The sequence below is a fragment of the Choloepus didactylus genome, chromosome 21 (assembly GCF_015220235.1).
Source record: "Choloepus didactylus isolate mChoDid1 chromosome 21, mChoDid1.pri, whole genome shotgun sequence".
NCBI lineage: Eukaryota > Metazoa > Chordata > Mammalia > Pilosa > Megalonychidae > Choloepus > Choloepus didactylus.
The window spans coordinates 24,062,302-24,077,131 of record NC_051327.1 but is presented as its reverse complement, the minus strand read 5'-3'; the positions used below and the strand labels follow the sequence as shown (position 1 = coordinate 24,077,131).

The following is a 14,830-nucleotide window of genomic DNA, read 5'->3' as shown; positions in this document are numbered from 1 at the left end:
GTCTTTTAAGTGGTCATTCTTCCACATGAAGTCTTCAAAGCTGAGAAGGAATAGAGATGTTGAGCGGAATTCACCAAATCTTAGCATTTTAGTTACATAGCTCTGTCATGCTGTACCTGTGTCCCCAAAATAATTTTTGTGAAATTGAATTATATCTTAATATTAATGGGGATTTTCTTTATAAATGGAATTTACATTGTTCTTTTTGTAAAGCAGAGACTTTTTTGATGAGGTAAATAATCTCTCTTCCTCTTCTCCCTCCCATTTGCTTTTGTGTAAATATGATTTCTTACATTCGGAGGGAACGTTTCGTAGTTGCAATGGCGGTTAAAAGTTTCAGCAGTGGGCTCAGGAGACCTGGGTAGAATTCTGGCCTGGAGTTGGGTTCAAACTATTTAACGGCCTATGAAGTACTTGGCACCAGCTGATCAGAACAGACCCCTGATCGATCAGAATGGGCCCCCCTCAATGAGTGAGTGTCTGACCCCTCAGGGAGCCCCCAGCCCCCAGCTAGTCCAGCACGTGGCAGCTGAGCCCGCTCCTCTGGCCTCGCCCTGGGGGTCAGCCCCTGAGCCTTGGCTCCTCCGCGCGTGGGGATGGCCGTCGTTTGAGGCCTGACCGGAAGGTGGTTGCTTGCACAGAGAGGGCGACGACAGCAGGCTGCTGGGCTGCGTTGTCACAGAGCTGTGGGCAAGCTCAGGGACTCACCCTCGGACCCACATCTTTTGGGGGTTGATCAATAAGCGATATGAATTATATTTTCCAGCTAAAAGTCTTTAGGTGGTTTTTACTTTTATTAGTTTGGTTATAAAAGTATTTTTAAAATGAGAGCATACAGAGAAGTAAGAAAACAAATTTAAAATCATCTGACATTCTATCTCCCAGAGTTAGCCACTGTCAGTTTTTGAGGTATGTTCCTCCAGACTTTTCCTGTGAAAATGTACAGATACACACAAGAATTTATACTAAATATTTTATAACCTTGTTCCCTCAGTTGGTAAATAACACCCTCACAGAGCACCATTATATGGATTTCCCAAATTCAGTTAGCCATGAATGGACATTTAGATCACTCTCGGTGAGCCTCAGTGACATACCTGCCTTATATGTTCGGCTTTTCATACACAGGGTTCATTTCTTAGAATAAATTGCTAGAAGTGGATTTACTGGATAAAATGGAACCCATATTTTAAATAATAAGCCATATTACCAAATTCATGTCAGAAAGGCTATTCTAAGTTATATTCCCATTAAAGCATATGTAATGGCCATTTCTGCACATTTAGGAGCTTTAGAATAAAATAAAATAAAATATTTCTATATTCTTAGGTAACTGAGAATATTTTCTCCCTAAAGTCAAGTAGTATCTTTTAAAAATTTCTGCATATTTAGTAAAAAAAAAAAAAAAAACCAAACTCAGTTATTTAAAACAAAAGCTTTTGACCACAAACCAAGTCATTTTGTCATTTTAATGTTAAATGAAAACTATTTAGCAAGTAAAGCCAAAAAGGACAAATATTATTGATTAAACTATCTAGAATAAGAAATTCATAGAGACAGAAAGTAGATTAGCGGTCCCCAGGGGCTGGGGAGGGAGGATTTCTTATTGCTCAATGGGGGCGGTTTCTGTGGGGGGCTGGGGGGACTGGGTCACGGGTGGGGTGACGGCCGTAGCGTGTTACGTGTGAGCAGTGCCACCACTGGGGTTTGCACTTGGGATCTGTTAAATGGCAGCTCATAGGTTGTATGTGTTTTACCACAATTAAAAAGAAAACCCATATTGACAATATCATAGAGGGATGTTAAATATCATCCCACTTCATCCCATTCCCTTATACATAAGGGACGTGAGGTTCAAGGTGAAAGGGTTTGATGGAGGACAGCTTCCAACGTTCTTGCCCAATGCTTTGCCTGTCACCTGCCTTCCTGTACTAAAATAGTCAGCCTTTTATTCCTAGAGGGAATATTGTTATTTTTCTCCTAACTTCTGGGCTTCCCTGTGACCACACATTACAATTTTTTTACTGAAAATAGTGCACATCTTGGGGTCAAGATCAAAACTGTGTCTTTGAGCCTGCCCCTGCTCATCGGGTTTCCAGAGCTTCCGTAAGTGGCCTGAATCAGAAATACCGTGTTACTGAGATTTAAACCCTTAACTGCAGGAGGAATGTTGATTTCTGATTTGTGGTTCCCACTACAAAGTCTCAGAGAAGATAACAGTAGGTATGCTGCTAGCAATGCACTGCTCTTTATATTTTAAGTCTATGATTTGATCAGATTAGAACAGAGAGCTGTTTATTTGTTCACATTACTTTGGCAGAAACAACCTTTCTGAATTCTTTTTTTAGATTTTTGCCTTCAAATTTGATCAGTTGTCATAGAAGATAAAGTCTCATGCATTTTGATATTCACTCTGTATTTAGTTTGTTAACCTCATTTTCCTCTTTTATATTACATATATTAGGTGCATAGCATAGAGGATTTTTTGTTTGTTTTTATTATAAAACCAGCATTCATGCAATAGAGTACAGTCTAAAGAAAAATACTAAAATAAACATCCTTGTATCCCACATGCTGTTTAAAAACTTGAATACTGATTGTATCTTTAAAACACCCTGTATGCTGCTTCTTAATTGCATTGTCTTTATTGTCCTGCTGCCAGAGTTCAGTGCTCTCCTGCATTTTGGGATCAACATTCTGTTGTTTTTCTTTCCTTATTGGTATTACCACATATATGTTTATTTGCCTGCTTTTGATCTTTTACATAAACGGAATTATTTTATATGTTTTATATATATGTATATATATCTTTTGTTAGCATTGTCTAATACAGGTGATCATAAGGGAACACGTAAAGTTCTGACAGTTCCTTGCACTGTCAATTTTTTTTATCAGTCAACAGTTTCTCTTTGGGAGAATGTACCCATTGGTCCTCTTTCCTCCACAGTTATTCTTCTCCAGGGGCAATTAATTCTCCGTGTTCTGAATGTAGCAACTTGCTTAGTTTTTAAATTAACCACAGCTCTGAAAAATATTTTAATAATCTTATTAGCTGGCCATGAAACCAAACCAAGAAGTTATAAGGGCAAACATGATGGCTTGCAAAAATGTGTGACTGAGAGTGTGGTCTAAAACCAAAATTGAATGGGTTGGTACAAGTCATTATTTGTTATTAACCTTGTAATTATTGGATAAAGATGGAGATTTTTTTAAAAAGTGGGTCCTTTGCACCTGGGAAGCCTGCAGAAAATGGTATCAATTATTCGGTACAGTCACTGGGGAAGGGCTAGTTGGCGACAGCACAGCTCTCCTGGTTCCTTGGCCTGCTTGCCCTTTCCAAGGTTCTTGCTGGGCCTCAGAATTTGGGCAGAGAAGATTCAGGTTCTGCATCCTCACCCCACAGCCAGCTGTCTGCTTCCACTCTGCCCGGCAGCCATTTCTTTCGAGTCCGGGAACAGACACCCGGATTAATCTTGTTGTTCAGTCGATAGCTTTTGCATTATCTTTCCTTTTGTGGTTAATGTACCATTTTTCTTCTCTTTTTTCCCCTATACCAACACTGCCATGCTTGAAGTGCTTCTCCTGCTTGTAGAAAAGTTATAGCCTGGGCTGTGGCGGAACAGTGCTCTGATTAAAGTGATTAAAACTATATACAGCATGCATAATTAACCTTTGCGTAGGCTGCCACCGTGAGCTGATGCACGGAGCTGATACAGTATCTGTGGCAGCCAGCGTATGCTACATGACCATTTTTTTTTCCTGCAGAATTTTAATCACTCAAGATAAAGAGCCAGGAGAGAGAGATCAAGGCTGTATTAATCCTCTCAATGGCTTTATAATTTCCCTTCTATTCTGCTGCTGGTAATCAAGAAAAATAATGCTGCCTTAATCCTGGCCGCCAAGGTCAGTCATCTCGGTGCCCTCTGCGTGAGGATGTCATCATGAGAGAATTGTTAGAGAACAGGATTCCCACGCACTCCCGAGGGAGAGGGGGGCGCTCAGGGACTTCGCAATGGCAGGCACACCCCAATTTCTGGCAAAAACGATTTTAAAATATCAGCCCTCTTGGAAATGAATTCCTAACAGCAGGTGGAGGCTGCAGAACAGCTACCTGTAGCAATCAGTGATTGAAAAATTCAGGATGGAGCCTCTGCAGCTGGTGCGCAGATCAGCAGGGCCTGGGCTGCTGGTGAGCACTTGGACAGCGTGGCCCGGGCACCCACGCAGCCCCCGCAGACAGCCTGAGGGCAGGGGCACGGCCCCCCCACCCACCCAACCCGGACTTCTCTCTGGAACGCTGGCAGAATCAAGATGCAAGTGCAGCGAGGCACAGATGTGTAGTGACATTTTAAAACAATGCTCTGTTGGTGTTTTTTGTTTTTTGTTTTTTAAGAGCATGCAGACAGGTGAAAAACAAAAATCCTTTCAGCTCACAAGCACCTGAGCTAAATCCCAGATGGCTACTTGCTGCTGTGTCCATCCACCCCCTCTGTTTGGTTTTCCCCAAAACATGTTCGCTCAGTCGAGGTGACTGGTGCCGGCCCAGCCTTGACGAAAAGGCACATACGGGCAAACTGAGTGCAAGGCAGCAGTGCTTCGGGGCTTCAGCTCCTGCAGCTCTGCTGGCCCAGTTGGGAACTGTAGTCTTGCAGAGGAAGCAGGACTCACTAGGAAATCTTCCTGGCTCATTTATCCTGGTGAATTATAAAGCCTGAAGGAGGCATTGAGAGCAGACTTTGAACACACACAGGGTTCCTGGGATTATCCAAGAGGAAAGAGTAACTAACTGGCCCTGCCCACTTGTGAGCAAAAGCAGGGAGAGCCCCTCAACCCAGGTGTAGAGGATTTCAGTGAAAAACTCCCGCAGTGAGCCTCGCCCCAGAATGGCGAATATAAATGGTTCTTATTACATAAGCTTTAAAGATCGTGTTGGACTTGCCTTCTCCTGAGCGGCCACTGTGCATCCTCCCTGTACAGTGGGCGACGGGCCACGGAAGCCTGGAGCTCTGCTTCTGCGCCGCCGCTCACCACGGGCTGGCGTGGCCCTGGGAGCCAGCGACCCCTCCCCTCCCGCGATGGCAGGTGGGCGTCCAGGACGAGGACAGCGTTAACCCAGAGGCCCTGTGCTCTTCCTTTCTCCCAAAGGCACACTTGTCTGGACTTGGCTTTCCTCTCTTCCTTGTAATCTGGCCCCAAACACTGATTCTTTCCTTCTACGACCTGTGCCTGGGCTCAGCAGATACCTCAGTTTGGATTCTACTCATTGAGAATTTATGGTTATCTGACCTGGACTGGAATGAAACTTACCTTTGCACCATCTCTGAGAAAAGTGTATGCAGAGCCAATTTAGAATGCAAGTAACATGGTAAGGGCATATTTCACCTACTTAGATGAGTGAACTGTTTTTAAGGACCTGAATGGCACTGATGTCATCATTGACAAATGAACCTTTTTTTTTTTTTTTTTTAATTAAAGTGGGCTTGGCAGGTTTTTTCCTTGGAACCACTTTGTTAGCAATTTCTTGAGGAGCTAAAATGAATCAAATTGAATTTTAAAGTATATTCTATAATTTAGACTTTCTCTGCTTCCTCTGAGTTACTGCACTGCATTAATGCAGAAAACAATTTAGTCATGCATACCTAAGAGATTGTTCTGCCTTTTTTTCCCCTTCAAATGTAATTTCAGTAATGGAGCATTTGCCCCATTTCCATAGATCAGTGGATGTATTGGCTGGAAGGGTGTGCAGATGTGGTCCTCATTAGGGATTGGAACACAGGAATTGCACGCTGCATTACTGAGGTGGCTTTTGGAGCCCAGGGACTTTTCTGCTGGGTTCTGCAGAGCTCAGGGGTTCTGGGAAGGGGGCTCAGAGGTCCTCCAGGGCTACAAGGCACAGCCAGTGGGCAGGGCTCCAGCAGTGGCCCCTTCCCCACTCCAACCAGAGTATCTCCTGCTGCCTGTTTTTTATGTTGGAGTTCTCCAAAAATGTTTATTAAAGGTTTAAAGACTTGTATAGCCCTTTGCTCTGCCTCAACAGAATTTATAAAGGACAAACCTTTATAAATTTTGGGATGTCCCGGAAGATTAAGTTCTTTGGCAGTCATTATGAATCTGTCTTCCATATGTGAACCCAGGTGTGTGTGTGTGTGTGTGTGTGTGTGTGTGTGTGTGTGTGTGTGTGAAGCCTTTTATTGTTTGAGGCTGTCTCCTTGCAAAAGTGAGTTCCAGGAATTCACCCTCAAAGGAACCAAGGAAATAGGCTACATGGAAGCCAGGAGTCTCAGATGGTACTTGGACCCCATTTTAGGAAGGCTGTGATTTCTGCTCCGAGAAACTTAGACTCCACTTGAAGACAGGAGCCCTAAGGGCCACGCTCTGGACTCGCTCCTGCTCCACACCCAGGGGTTCTTGGATCTGGTCCTTCTTGCCTTTCTGGCACCCTAGTTCCAGTCATCATTTTTACCTAAACTAGCTAATGTCTTAATTGTTCCACCTGCTTCCAGCCTCGTTCCCTTGACACAAACCTCCACGTGGCCTCCAAAATCCTACTTGTAGATAAATGTGATCAACCACTATCCTGGAAAGCATCTTCAGCTATTGCTCATTGCCAGAAGAGGAAAGTCCAAACCCCTTAAGAAGATATTCAAGGGTTTACAGTCTCGTTCTGAGCAATCTCTTTCTTGCCTTTTTGTGGTTGTGCATATTTCCCCTCTACCTACTAGACTGAGGCTCATCGAGAGCCTCTTGAATTTGAGCTCCTTCCATCTCATGCATAAAAGGAGTTCAGGACGTGTGAACTGAAGCTGCTGGAAACCTCCCTTACGGCTGCTCCTTGCTTGTTTCTTGAGCATCCCCGTGCGCCGGGCATTGGCACGGGCCTCTTGCTAACTCCTCAGCAGCTTTCACTCCAGGAGTGGCGACCTCGATTTCTGAGGTGAGGAAACCTACTCTCAAGGAGATGAAGTATCTGGCCTACCTTCATTTCTGAGCTATTTAACATTCTTTACATGGGACTGGAGCATGTATTTGCATGCCAGTCCCGAGCCGGGGGCTGGGAACACAGATGCTGGAGGCCGAGGGCAGCCCCTCCCGCAGGCCCCCTACCGTCTGTGGGGGAGCCAGGCCCTCCCGCTCAGAGGCACAGGGACCCTAGTGGGCAGCACAGGGCCCCCCAGGAGATGTGGGGCCACCCCACTCCATGATTGATTTGCATAAATGAAATATGCCTATGATGGGGCTCCTTCCAACTTCCAGAAGAAAACGTGCCTCCCAGGTAAGACTTCCAAGGTTAGGTGGTGGGGGCTTCTCTGCTGAGGAGGGGGTGTGGGCCCGGCGCTGACCCTTGTCCCCTGTGTCCTACCTCTGTCACTGCCCAGTGACCCTGCACGTTGAGCCCTGGGACTGCCAGCTGCAGGCTTCTCTCAGCAAGGCTGCTGCCGCTGGCGCTGGCCCGTCCTGGCAGGTGTCCTGGTGGGTTTTGGGGCACCCTGGGCTGGCGATTTGTGGAACTCCCTGCTGCCCCTGGAGCCGGGGCTCAGTGGAGGAAGCGGGGAGCCATCAGGACCCTTGGCCTTTTGACCGAGAACGCCGTGCGGACCGCTGCCCGTCCGTGGGGATCGTATGCTTCCCACACAGAAGCCTTTCATGGGTTTGCAACTTCCAAAGACCCTGCGATGGCCTTCTGCTCAGAAGAGGGTCCCCGTCAGCATCAGCTTCCCTGCCCGGCCGCCGCTCCCGGCCATTTTCTGCGGCTCCTGACCCTGCTGGGCTGGCTTTGTGCGCCCCTGTTCTCCCTGCTGCATCGGGAACGCGGCGGCGCCCATTCCAGTGCCTTCCAGTAGGTGCGAGCAGGTGTTTAGTGAGCCCATTCCTGGCCCACCTCTTTCCCCTTGTTCCATAGTGCCTGTCGCGGGGCTCGTGTCCTATCACTGGAGACTTCCCGCTCTCGTTTCCCCTGGAGTTCATAACAAACGATGATGAGGATGACAGCAAATGCCAACACTGATTATGCACTTGCTGGAGACGGAGCGCCGGACCGTGCACTTTGCAAGCTATTTCCTACTGGGTTCTCACATGTACCCCTAAGCTGATTCTTGGTTTTGATTGATTGCCCAGAGACATCCCTTGAGACAAGGATTTGTGCACCAGCCCAGGACAACAGTGACCTGTGAAACTGGGGAGGGAAGGCAGCCTCCAAGGGTCACTGTCAGGCACAGGGGTCCTTGATGCCTCCGGGAACCCTGCAGCCGGTGCAAAGCCAGGACCTCACTGTCATCCTGCCTCGGGACGAGGGAGATGTCAGGGTGCTCTGTCTCCCTGCAGGCACCATGTCTGACCGCTGTGCATGGTAGATGCTAATTCCCTGGCACATCTGGCCATGGTGGATTTCGGCAGAGCAGGCGCTAGCCGTCAGGCTCACGGTGCAGATGCTGGCTGTGGGAATTTGGCCAACTTGCTCTGCTACGGCCAGAGCGCGTGCAGGCGAGCTGCCACAGCATCTGCTGCATTATACTAAATCATGCGGTTTCCATTTCATAGGAAGTGGACGTGCACCTTAGGGGACTAAATAACATGCTTTAGGTAACACTTATAGGTCATTTATGTTCTTTGCTCTATGAAAGATTCCCTTCCCTTCTTTCCCATCCAAATAGTTAACTTTCAGTTCAGTCCAAAACCTGTTGGCCGAGTGTAGAACCTTCGTGGATCTGGGTTGGGCGCCTTTTCCACCTGACCTTGCCTGAAAAGTTGGCTCTGAAGCATTAGGCCGGCTTATTTCCATGGAGGAGAATATTTCAGCCTGCTCTGAAGAGAACTGATGATGCCAGGTAAATGTTTTTGCTGGCGTGATGTATCTTTAGTTCCTGCTTGGAGTGACAGGCCAGGCTGTGCTGCCGCTGCTGTGTGGTACAGATGGCCGCGTCGTCTCTGTGCTTGAGCGTAGGGTGGGTTTGCTTCTGGCCCACACAGAGCCTGCTGTGGGTCGGCAGCTCCCCATGTGATGATCCAGGGATCCAGGCCGCTTGGATCTCCCTGATCTCAAGCTCTTCGTAGCTGAGGCAGGCCACACAGTGACGGGACACGCATGCGTGGGCCTCTCTCTGCTTCTGCCCAGAGGTGACAGTGCCATTTCTCTGTTGCATGGCCAAAACTGGTCACGTGGTGACACTGAACTGCCAGAGGCTGAGTGCTCCCTTTGCCCAGAAAGTGGGGAGGTTCACTGGCATTACTGCACTCAGAAATGTCTTCCTGGCAGGGAAGTAATGATTCAACAGTCGTGACCAAGGCCCACCCAGGCATTTCCTGGGGATTTCTGAAAGTCTGGAAGAATTTTGCTTTGGGCACAAGTGTCAGTTGCTCATTAATTCCTCAGAACTGCCCAGAGCCAAGGTTGTGATTGCTAATAAAATGCATTTGTTTAGTTATTTAACAAAACAAAAAATCATGTCACTTTTCCCTGGCCCTGATGATTCTTTAAGTGGATGGGTAGTGTCCGCTCTGTGTATCATGTTAGTTATAGCTTTGTTTTCTTTCCTACCCCTCCAAGTCATGGCTGGAAAGAATTCTCATTGGTATGGAACATTGTCACGGGTAGCAGTTAACAGTTGTTTTCACAGCTGTTTTGAAACTTAACTAACAAATGGATCCTGCAAATTTTCATTTATACTTGGTGCATTCTCTTTCTTTTCTGTGACTGCTGTACAGAGAAAGTGATAAGAATTTTGTAGTTCTTGCCACTATAGCACTAAAGATGTGCAAATGCTTTCTAATAGTTTACTAGTTTAATAGGATTCAGTCAAAAGGAGCCAAAAAGACTTAGGAAGGCATGGGATGGGTTTTATTTAAATGAAAGGCTGGAATTTGATTTTCATTTGTCAATGTGAATAATGGACCCTGTGCCTCTGCCGGACTCACACAGATTCTGTCTGATATGGGACCCGTAGCTTATGGCTGCTCCCAGGATGTCCTCACCTGGGCCTTTGTTGTGAAAGCTGTTCCTAGTCAGAACGAGTTACCGCTTATCTGATGCTGTTTCCATCTCTCTCTCTCTCTCTCTCTCTCTCTCTCTCTCTCTCTCTCTCTCTCTCACACACACACACACACACACACACACACACACACTCATCCGGTCTCGGCCTTCTGGGATGCTGTTGGCTTCAGCTTCTACTGAGCCTGAGACAGCATGTGAGCTGCACCTGCCTCCAAGGACTCCAGCTCCCATTTGCCCTCCTTGCAGGGCGGCCTCACAAGGGCTCTCGAGGACCCGGAGAGGAAATGTATTCAATAAATCAAAGGTGATGCATTAACAGACTGCTACTGTACTCATTGTTCACAGAATATAGTTCCTTGATAATGACATTTTTGTACAGTACATCGTTGTAAAACAATAAATATCTCCAGAATAGAAATGACTTTGATAAATTATACATGAACAGGATCTTGGAAATTTTGTGTAGATCTAATTTTGGGTTATCATTATTTTTGGAGAAATAGATTTCATTTTTACATTGTACAGAGGTATTGGAAATCCCGGAAGCATGCACATATTTGAAGCAGCCATTGTTTTACAGAATAAGTTATTGATGCAGAATTGGGAACGTTTTCACATCTTTTGACTCATTCTCTACTTACCATATATGATATGCTTTGTTCATTTTAATTTTTTTTAATCTTCATTTTATTGAGATATATTCACATACCATGCAGTCATACAAAACAAATCGTGCATTCGATTCTTCACAGTACCATTACATAGTTGTACATTCATCACCTAAATCAATCCCTGACACCTTCATTAGCACACACCCAAAAATAACAAGAATAATAATTAAAGTGAAAAAGAGCAATTGAAGTAAAAAAGAACACTGGGTACCTTTGTCTGTTTGTTTGTTTGTTTCCTTCCCCTGTTTTTCTACTCATCCATCCATAAACTAGACAAAGTGGAGTGTGGTCCTTATGGCTTTCCCAATCCCATTGTCACCCCTCATAAACTACATTTTTATACAATTGTCTTCGAGATTCATGGGTTCTGGGTTGTAGTTTGATAGTTTCAGGTATCCACCACCAACTACCCCAGTTCTTTACAACCTAAAAAGGGTTGTCTAAAGTGTGCGTAAGAGTGCCCACCAGAGTGACCTCTCAGCTCCTTTTGGAATCTCTCTGCCACTGAAGCTTATTTCATTTCCTTTCACATCCCCCTTTTGGTCAAGAAGATGTTCTCCGTCCCACGATGCCAGGTCTACATTCCTCCCCGGGAGTCATATTCCATGTTGCCAGGGAGATTCACTCCCCTGGGTGTCTGATCCCATGTAGGGGGGAGGGCAGCGATTTCGGCTTTCAAGTTGGCTTAGCCAGAGAGAGAGGGCCACATCTGAGCAACAAAGAGGCATTCGGGAGGAGGCTTTTAGGCACAATTATAGGGAGGCCTAGCCTCTCCTTCGCAGCAACCGTCTTCCCAAGGGTAAAACCTGTGGTAGAGGGCTCAACCCATCAAACCACCAGTCCCCTATGTCTGTGGTCATGTTAGCACCCATCGAGGTGGGGTAGGCCAATACCCCTGCATTCTCCACCGGCTCCTCAAGGGGGCTCTACATATGTTTTTCCTTGTTTTGTTTTTTTTTTTTTAAATCAACTGTATGAAAAAAAAAAATTCAAAAAAAAACAAAACAAAAACATACAATAAAAGAACATTTCAAAGAGACCATAACAAGGGAGTAAGAAAAAGACAACTAACCTAAGATAACTGCTTTACTTCCAACATGTTCCTACTTTACCCCAAGAAAGTTACCTAATATAGCAACATTTCTGTGAACTTGCTCCTACTATATCCATCAGAAATTAACAGACCATAGTCATTCCTGGGCATCCCCAGAACGTTAAATAGCTTATCTGTTCTTCTTGGATTATTGTTCCCCCTTCCTTAATTGCTCCCTATTGCTAGTTCCCCTACATTCTACATTATAAACCATTTGTTTTACATTTTTCAAAGTTCACATTAGTGGTAGCATATAATATTTCTCTTTTTGTGCCTGGCTTATTTCGCTCAGCATTATGTCTTCAAGGTTCATCCATGTTCTCATATGTTTCACAACATCGTTCCTTCTTACAGCCACATAGTATTCCATTGTGTGTATATACCACATTTTATTTATCCACTCATCAGTTGAAGGACATTTGGGTTGTTTCCATCTCTTGGCAATTGTGAATAATGCTGCTATGAACATTGGTGTGCAGATATCTGTTTGTGTCACTGCTTTCCGATCTTCCAGGTATATACCGAGAAGTACAATCGCTGGATCGAATGGTAACTCTATATCTAGTTTTCTAAGGAACTGCCAGACTGACTTCCAGAGTGGCTGACCCATTATACAGTCTCACCAACAATTAATAAGAGTTCCAATTTCTCCACATCCCCTCCAGCATTTGTAGTTTCCTGTTTGTTTAATGGCAGCCATTCTAATCGGTGTGAGATGGTGTCTCATTGTGGTTTTAATTTGCATCTTTCTAATAGCTAGTGAAGCTGAACATTTTTTCATGTGTTTCTTGGCCATTTGTATTTCCTCTTCAGAGAACTGTCTTTTCATATCTTTTGCCCATTTTATAATTGGGCTGTCTGTACTATTGTCATTGAGTTGTAGGATTTCTTTATATATGTAAGATATCAGTCTTTTGTCAGATACATGGTTTCCAAAAATTTTTTCCCATTGAGTTGGCTGCCTCTTTACCTTTTTGAGAAATTCCTTTGAGGTACAGAAACTTCTAAGCTTGAGGAGTTCCCATTTATCTATTTTTTCTTCTGTTGCTTGTGCTTTGGGTGTAAAGTCTAGGAAGTGGCCGCCTAATACAAGGTCTTGAAGATGTTTTCCTACATTATCTTCTAGGAGTTTTATGGTACTTTCTTTTATATTGAGATCTTTGGTCCATTTTGAGTTAATTTTTGTGTAGGGTGTGAGGTAGGGGCCCTCTTTCATTCTTTTCGATATGGATAGCCAAGTCTCCCAGCCCCATTTGTTGAAAAGACCATTATGACTCAGTTCAGTGACTTTGGGGGCCTTATCAAAGATCAGTCGGCCATAGATCTGAGGGTCTATCTCTGAATTCTCAATTCGATTCCATTGATCTATATGTCTATCTTTGTGCCAGTACCATGCTATTTTGACAATTGTGGCTTTATAATAAGCTTCAGAGTCAGGGAGTGTAAGTCCTCCCACTTGGTTTTTCTTTTTTAGAGTGTCTTTAGCAATTCGAGGCATCTTCCCTTTCCAAATAAATTTGATAACTAGCTTTTCCAAGTCTACAAAGTAGGTTGTTGGAATTTTGATTGGGATTGCATTGACTCTGTAGATGAGTTTGGGTAGAATTGACAACTTAATGACATCTAGCCTTCCTATCCATGAACATGGAATATTTTTCCATCTTTTAAGGTCCCCTTCTATTTCTTTTAGTAGAGTTATGTAGTTTTCTTTGTATAGGTCTTTAACATCTTTGGTTAAGTTTATTCCTAGGTACTTGATTTTTTTAGTTGCTATTGAAAATGGCATCTTTTTCTTGAGTGTCTCTTCAGTTTGTTCATTTCTAGCATATAGAAACATTACTGACTTATGTGCATTAATCTTGTATCCCGCTACTTTGCTAAATTTATTAGCTCTAGTAGCTGTATCGTCGATTTCTCAGGGTTTTCCAGATATAAGATCATATCATCTGCAAACAATGACAGTTTTACTTCTTCTTCTCCAATTTGGATGCCTTTTATTTCTTTGTCTTGCCGGATTGCCCTGGCTAGCACTTCCAGCACAATGTTGAATAACAGTGGTGACAGCGGGCATCCTTGTCTTGTTCCTGATCTTAGAGGGAAGGCTTTCAGTCTCTCACCATTGAGTACTATGCTGGCTGTGAGTTTTTCATATATGCTCTTTATCATATTGAGGAAGTTTCCTTCAATTCCTACCTTTTGAAGTGTTTTTATCAAATAGGGATGTTGTATTTTGTCAAATGCTTTTTCAGCATCTATTGAGATGATCATTTGATTTTTCCCTTTTGAATTTTTAATGTGTTGTAATACATTGATTGATTTTCTTATGTTGAACCATCCTTGCATGCCTGGAATGAACCCCACTTGGTCATGGTGTATGATTTTTTTAATGTGTCTTTGGATTCGATTTGCAAGTATTTTGTTGAGGATTTTTGCATCTATATTCATTAGGGAGATTGGCCGGTAGTTTTCCTTTTTTGTAACATCTTTGCCTGGTTTTGGTATTAGATTGATGTCAGCTTCATAAAATGAGTTAGGTAGTGTTCCATTTTCTTCAATGTTTTGAAAGAGTTTGAGTAAGATTGGTGTCAGTTCTTTCTGGAAAGTTTGGTAGAATTCCCCTGTGAAGCCATCTGACCCTGGGCATTTATTTGTGGGAAGATTTTTGATGACTGATTGGATCTCTTTGCTTGTGATGGGTCGATTGAGGTCTTCTATTTCTTCTCTGATCAGTCTAGGTTGTTCATATGTTTCCAGGAAATTGTCCATTTCCTCTACATTATCCAGTTTGTTGCCATACAGTTGTTCATAGTATCTTCTTATAATTTTTTTAATTTCTTCAGGATCTGCAGTTATGTCACCTTTTTCATTCATTATTTTGTTTATATGGGTCTTCTCTCTTTTTGATTTTGTCAGTCTAGCTAGGGGCTTGTCAATCTTGTTGATCTTCTCAAAGAACCAACTTTTGGTGATATTTATCCTCTCTATTGTTTTTTTTGTTCTGTGTGTCATTTATTTCTGCTTTAATCCTTGTTATTTCTTTTCTTCTACTTGGTTTAGGATTGGATTGCTGCTCATTTT

General features: G+C 44.0%; 1 protein-coding gene across 3 annotated transcripts in view; it reads left to right on the top strand.

The window, feature by feature from the left end:
* SDK1 (sidekick cell adhesion molecule 1) overlaps positions 1 to 14,830 on the top strand; it is a 941,791-nt gene that overhangs the window by 604,897 nt on the left and 322,064 nt on the right. The window contains exon 1 of one of the 3 annotated variants that reach the window (XM_037813739.1): positions 7,021 to 7,273. The exons of the other annotated variants lie outside the window; for them this stretch is intronic. Coding sequence (XP_037669667.1) covers positions 7,216 to 7,273 — 58 coding nt within the window. The 5' untranslated portion in view covers positions 7,021 to 7,215. Of the gene's footprint in view, positions 1 to 7,020; positions 7,274 to 14,830 lie in introns of those variants that run through there. 3 annotated transcript variants of the gene reach the window in all.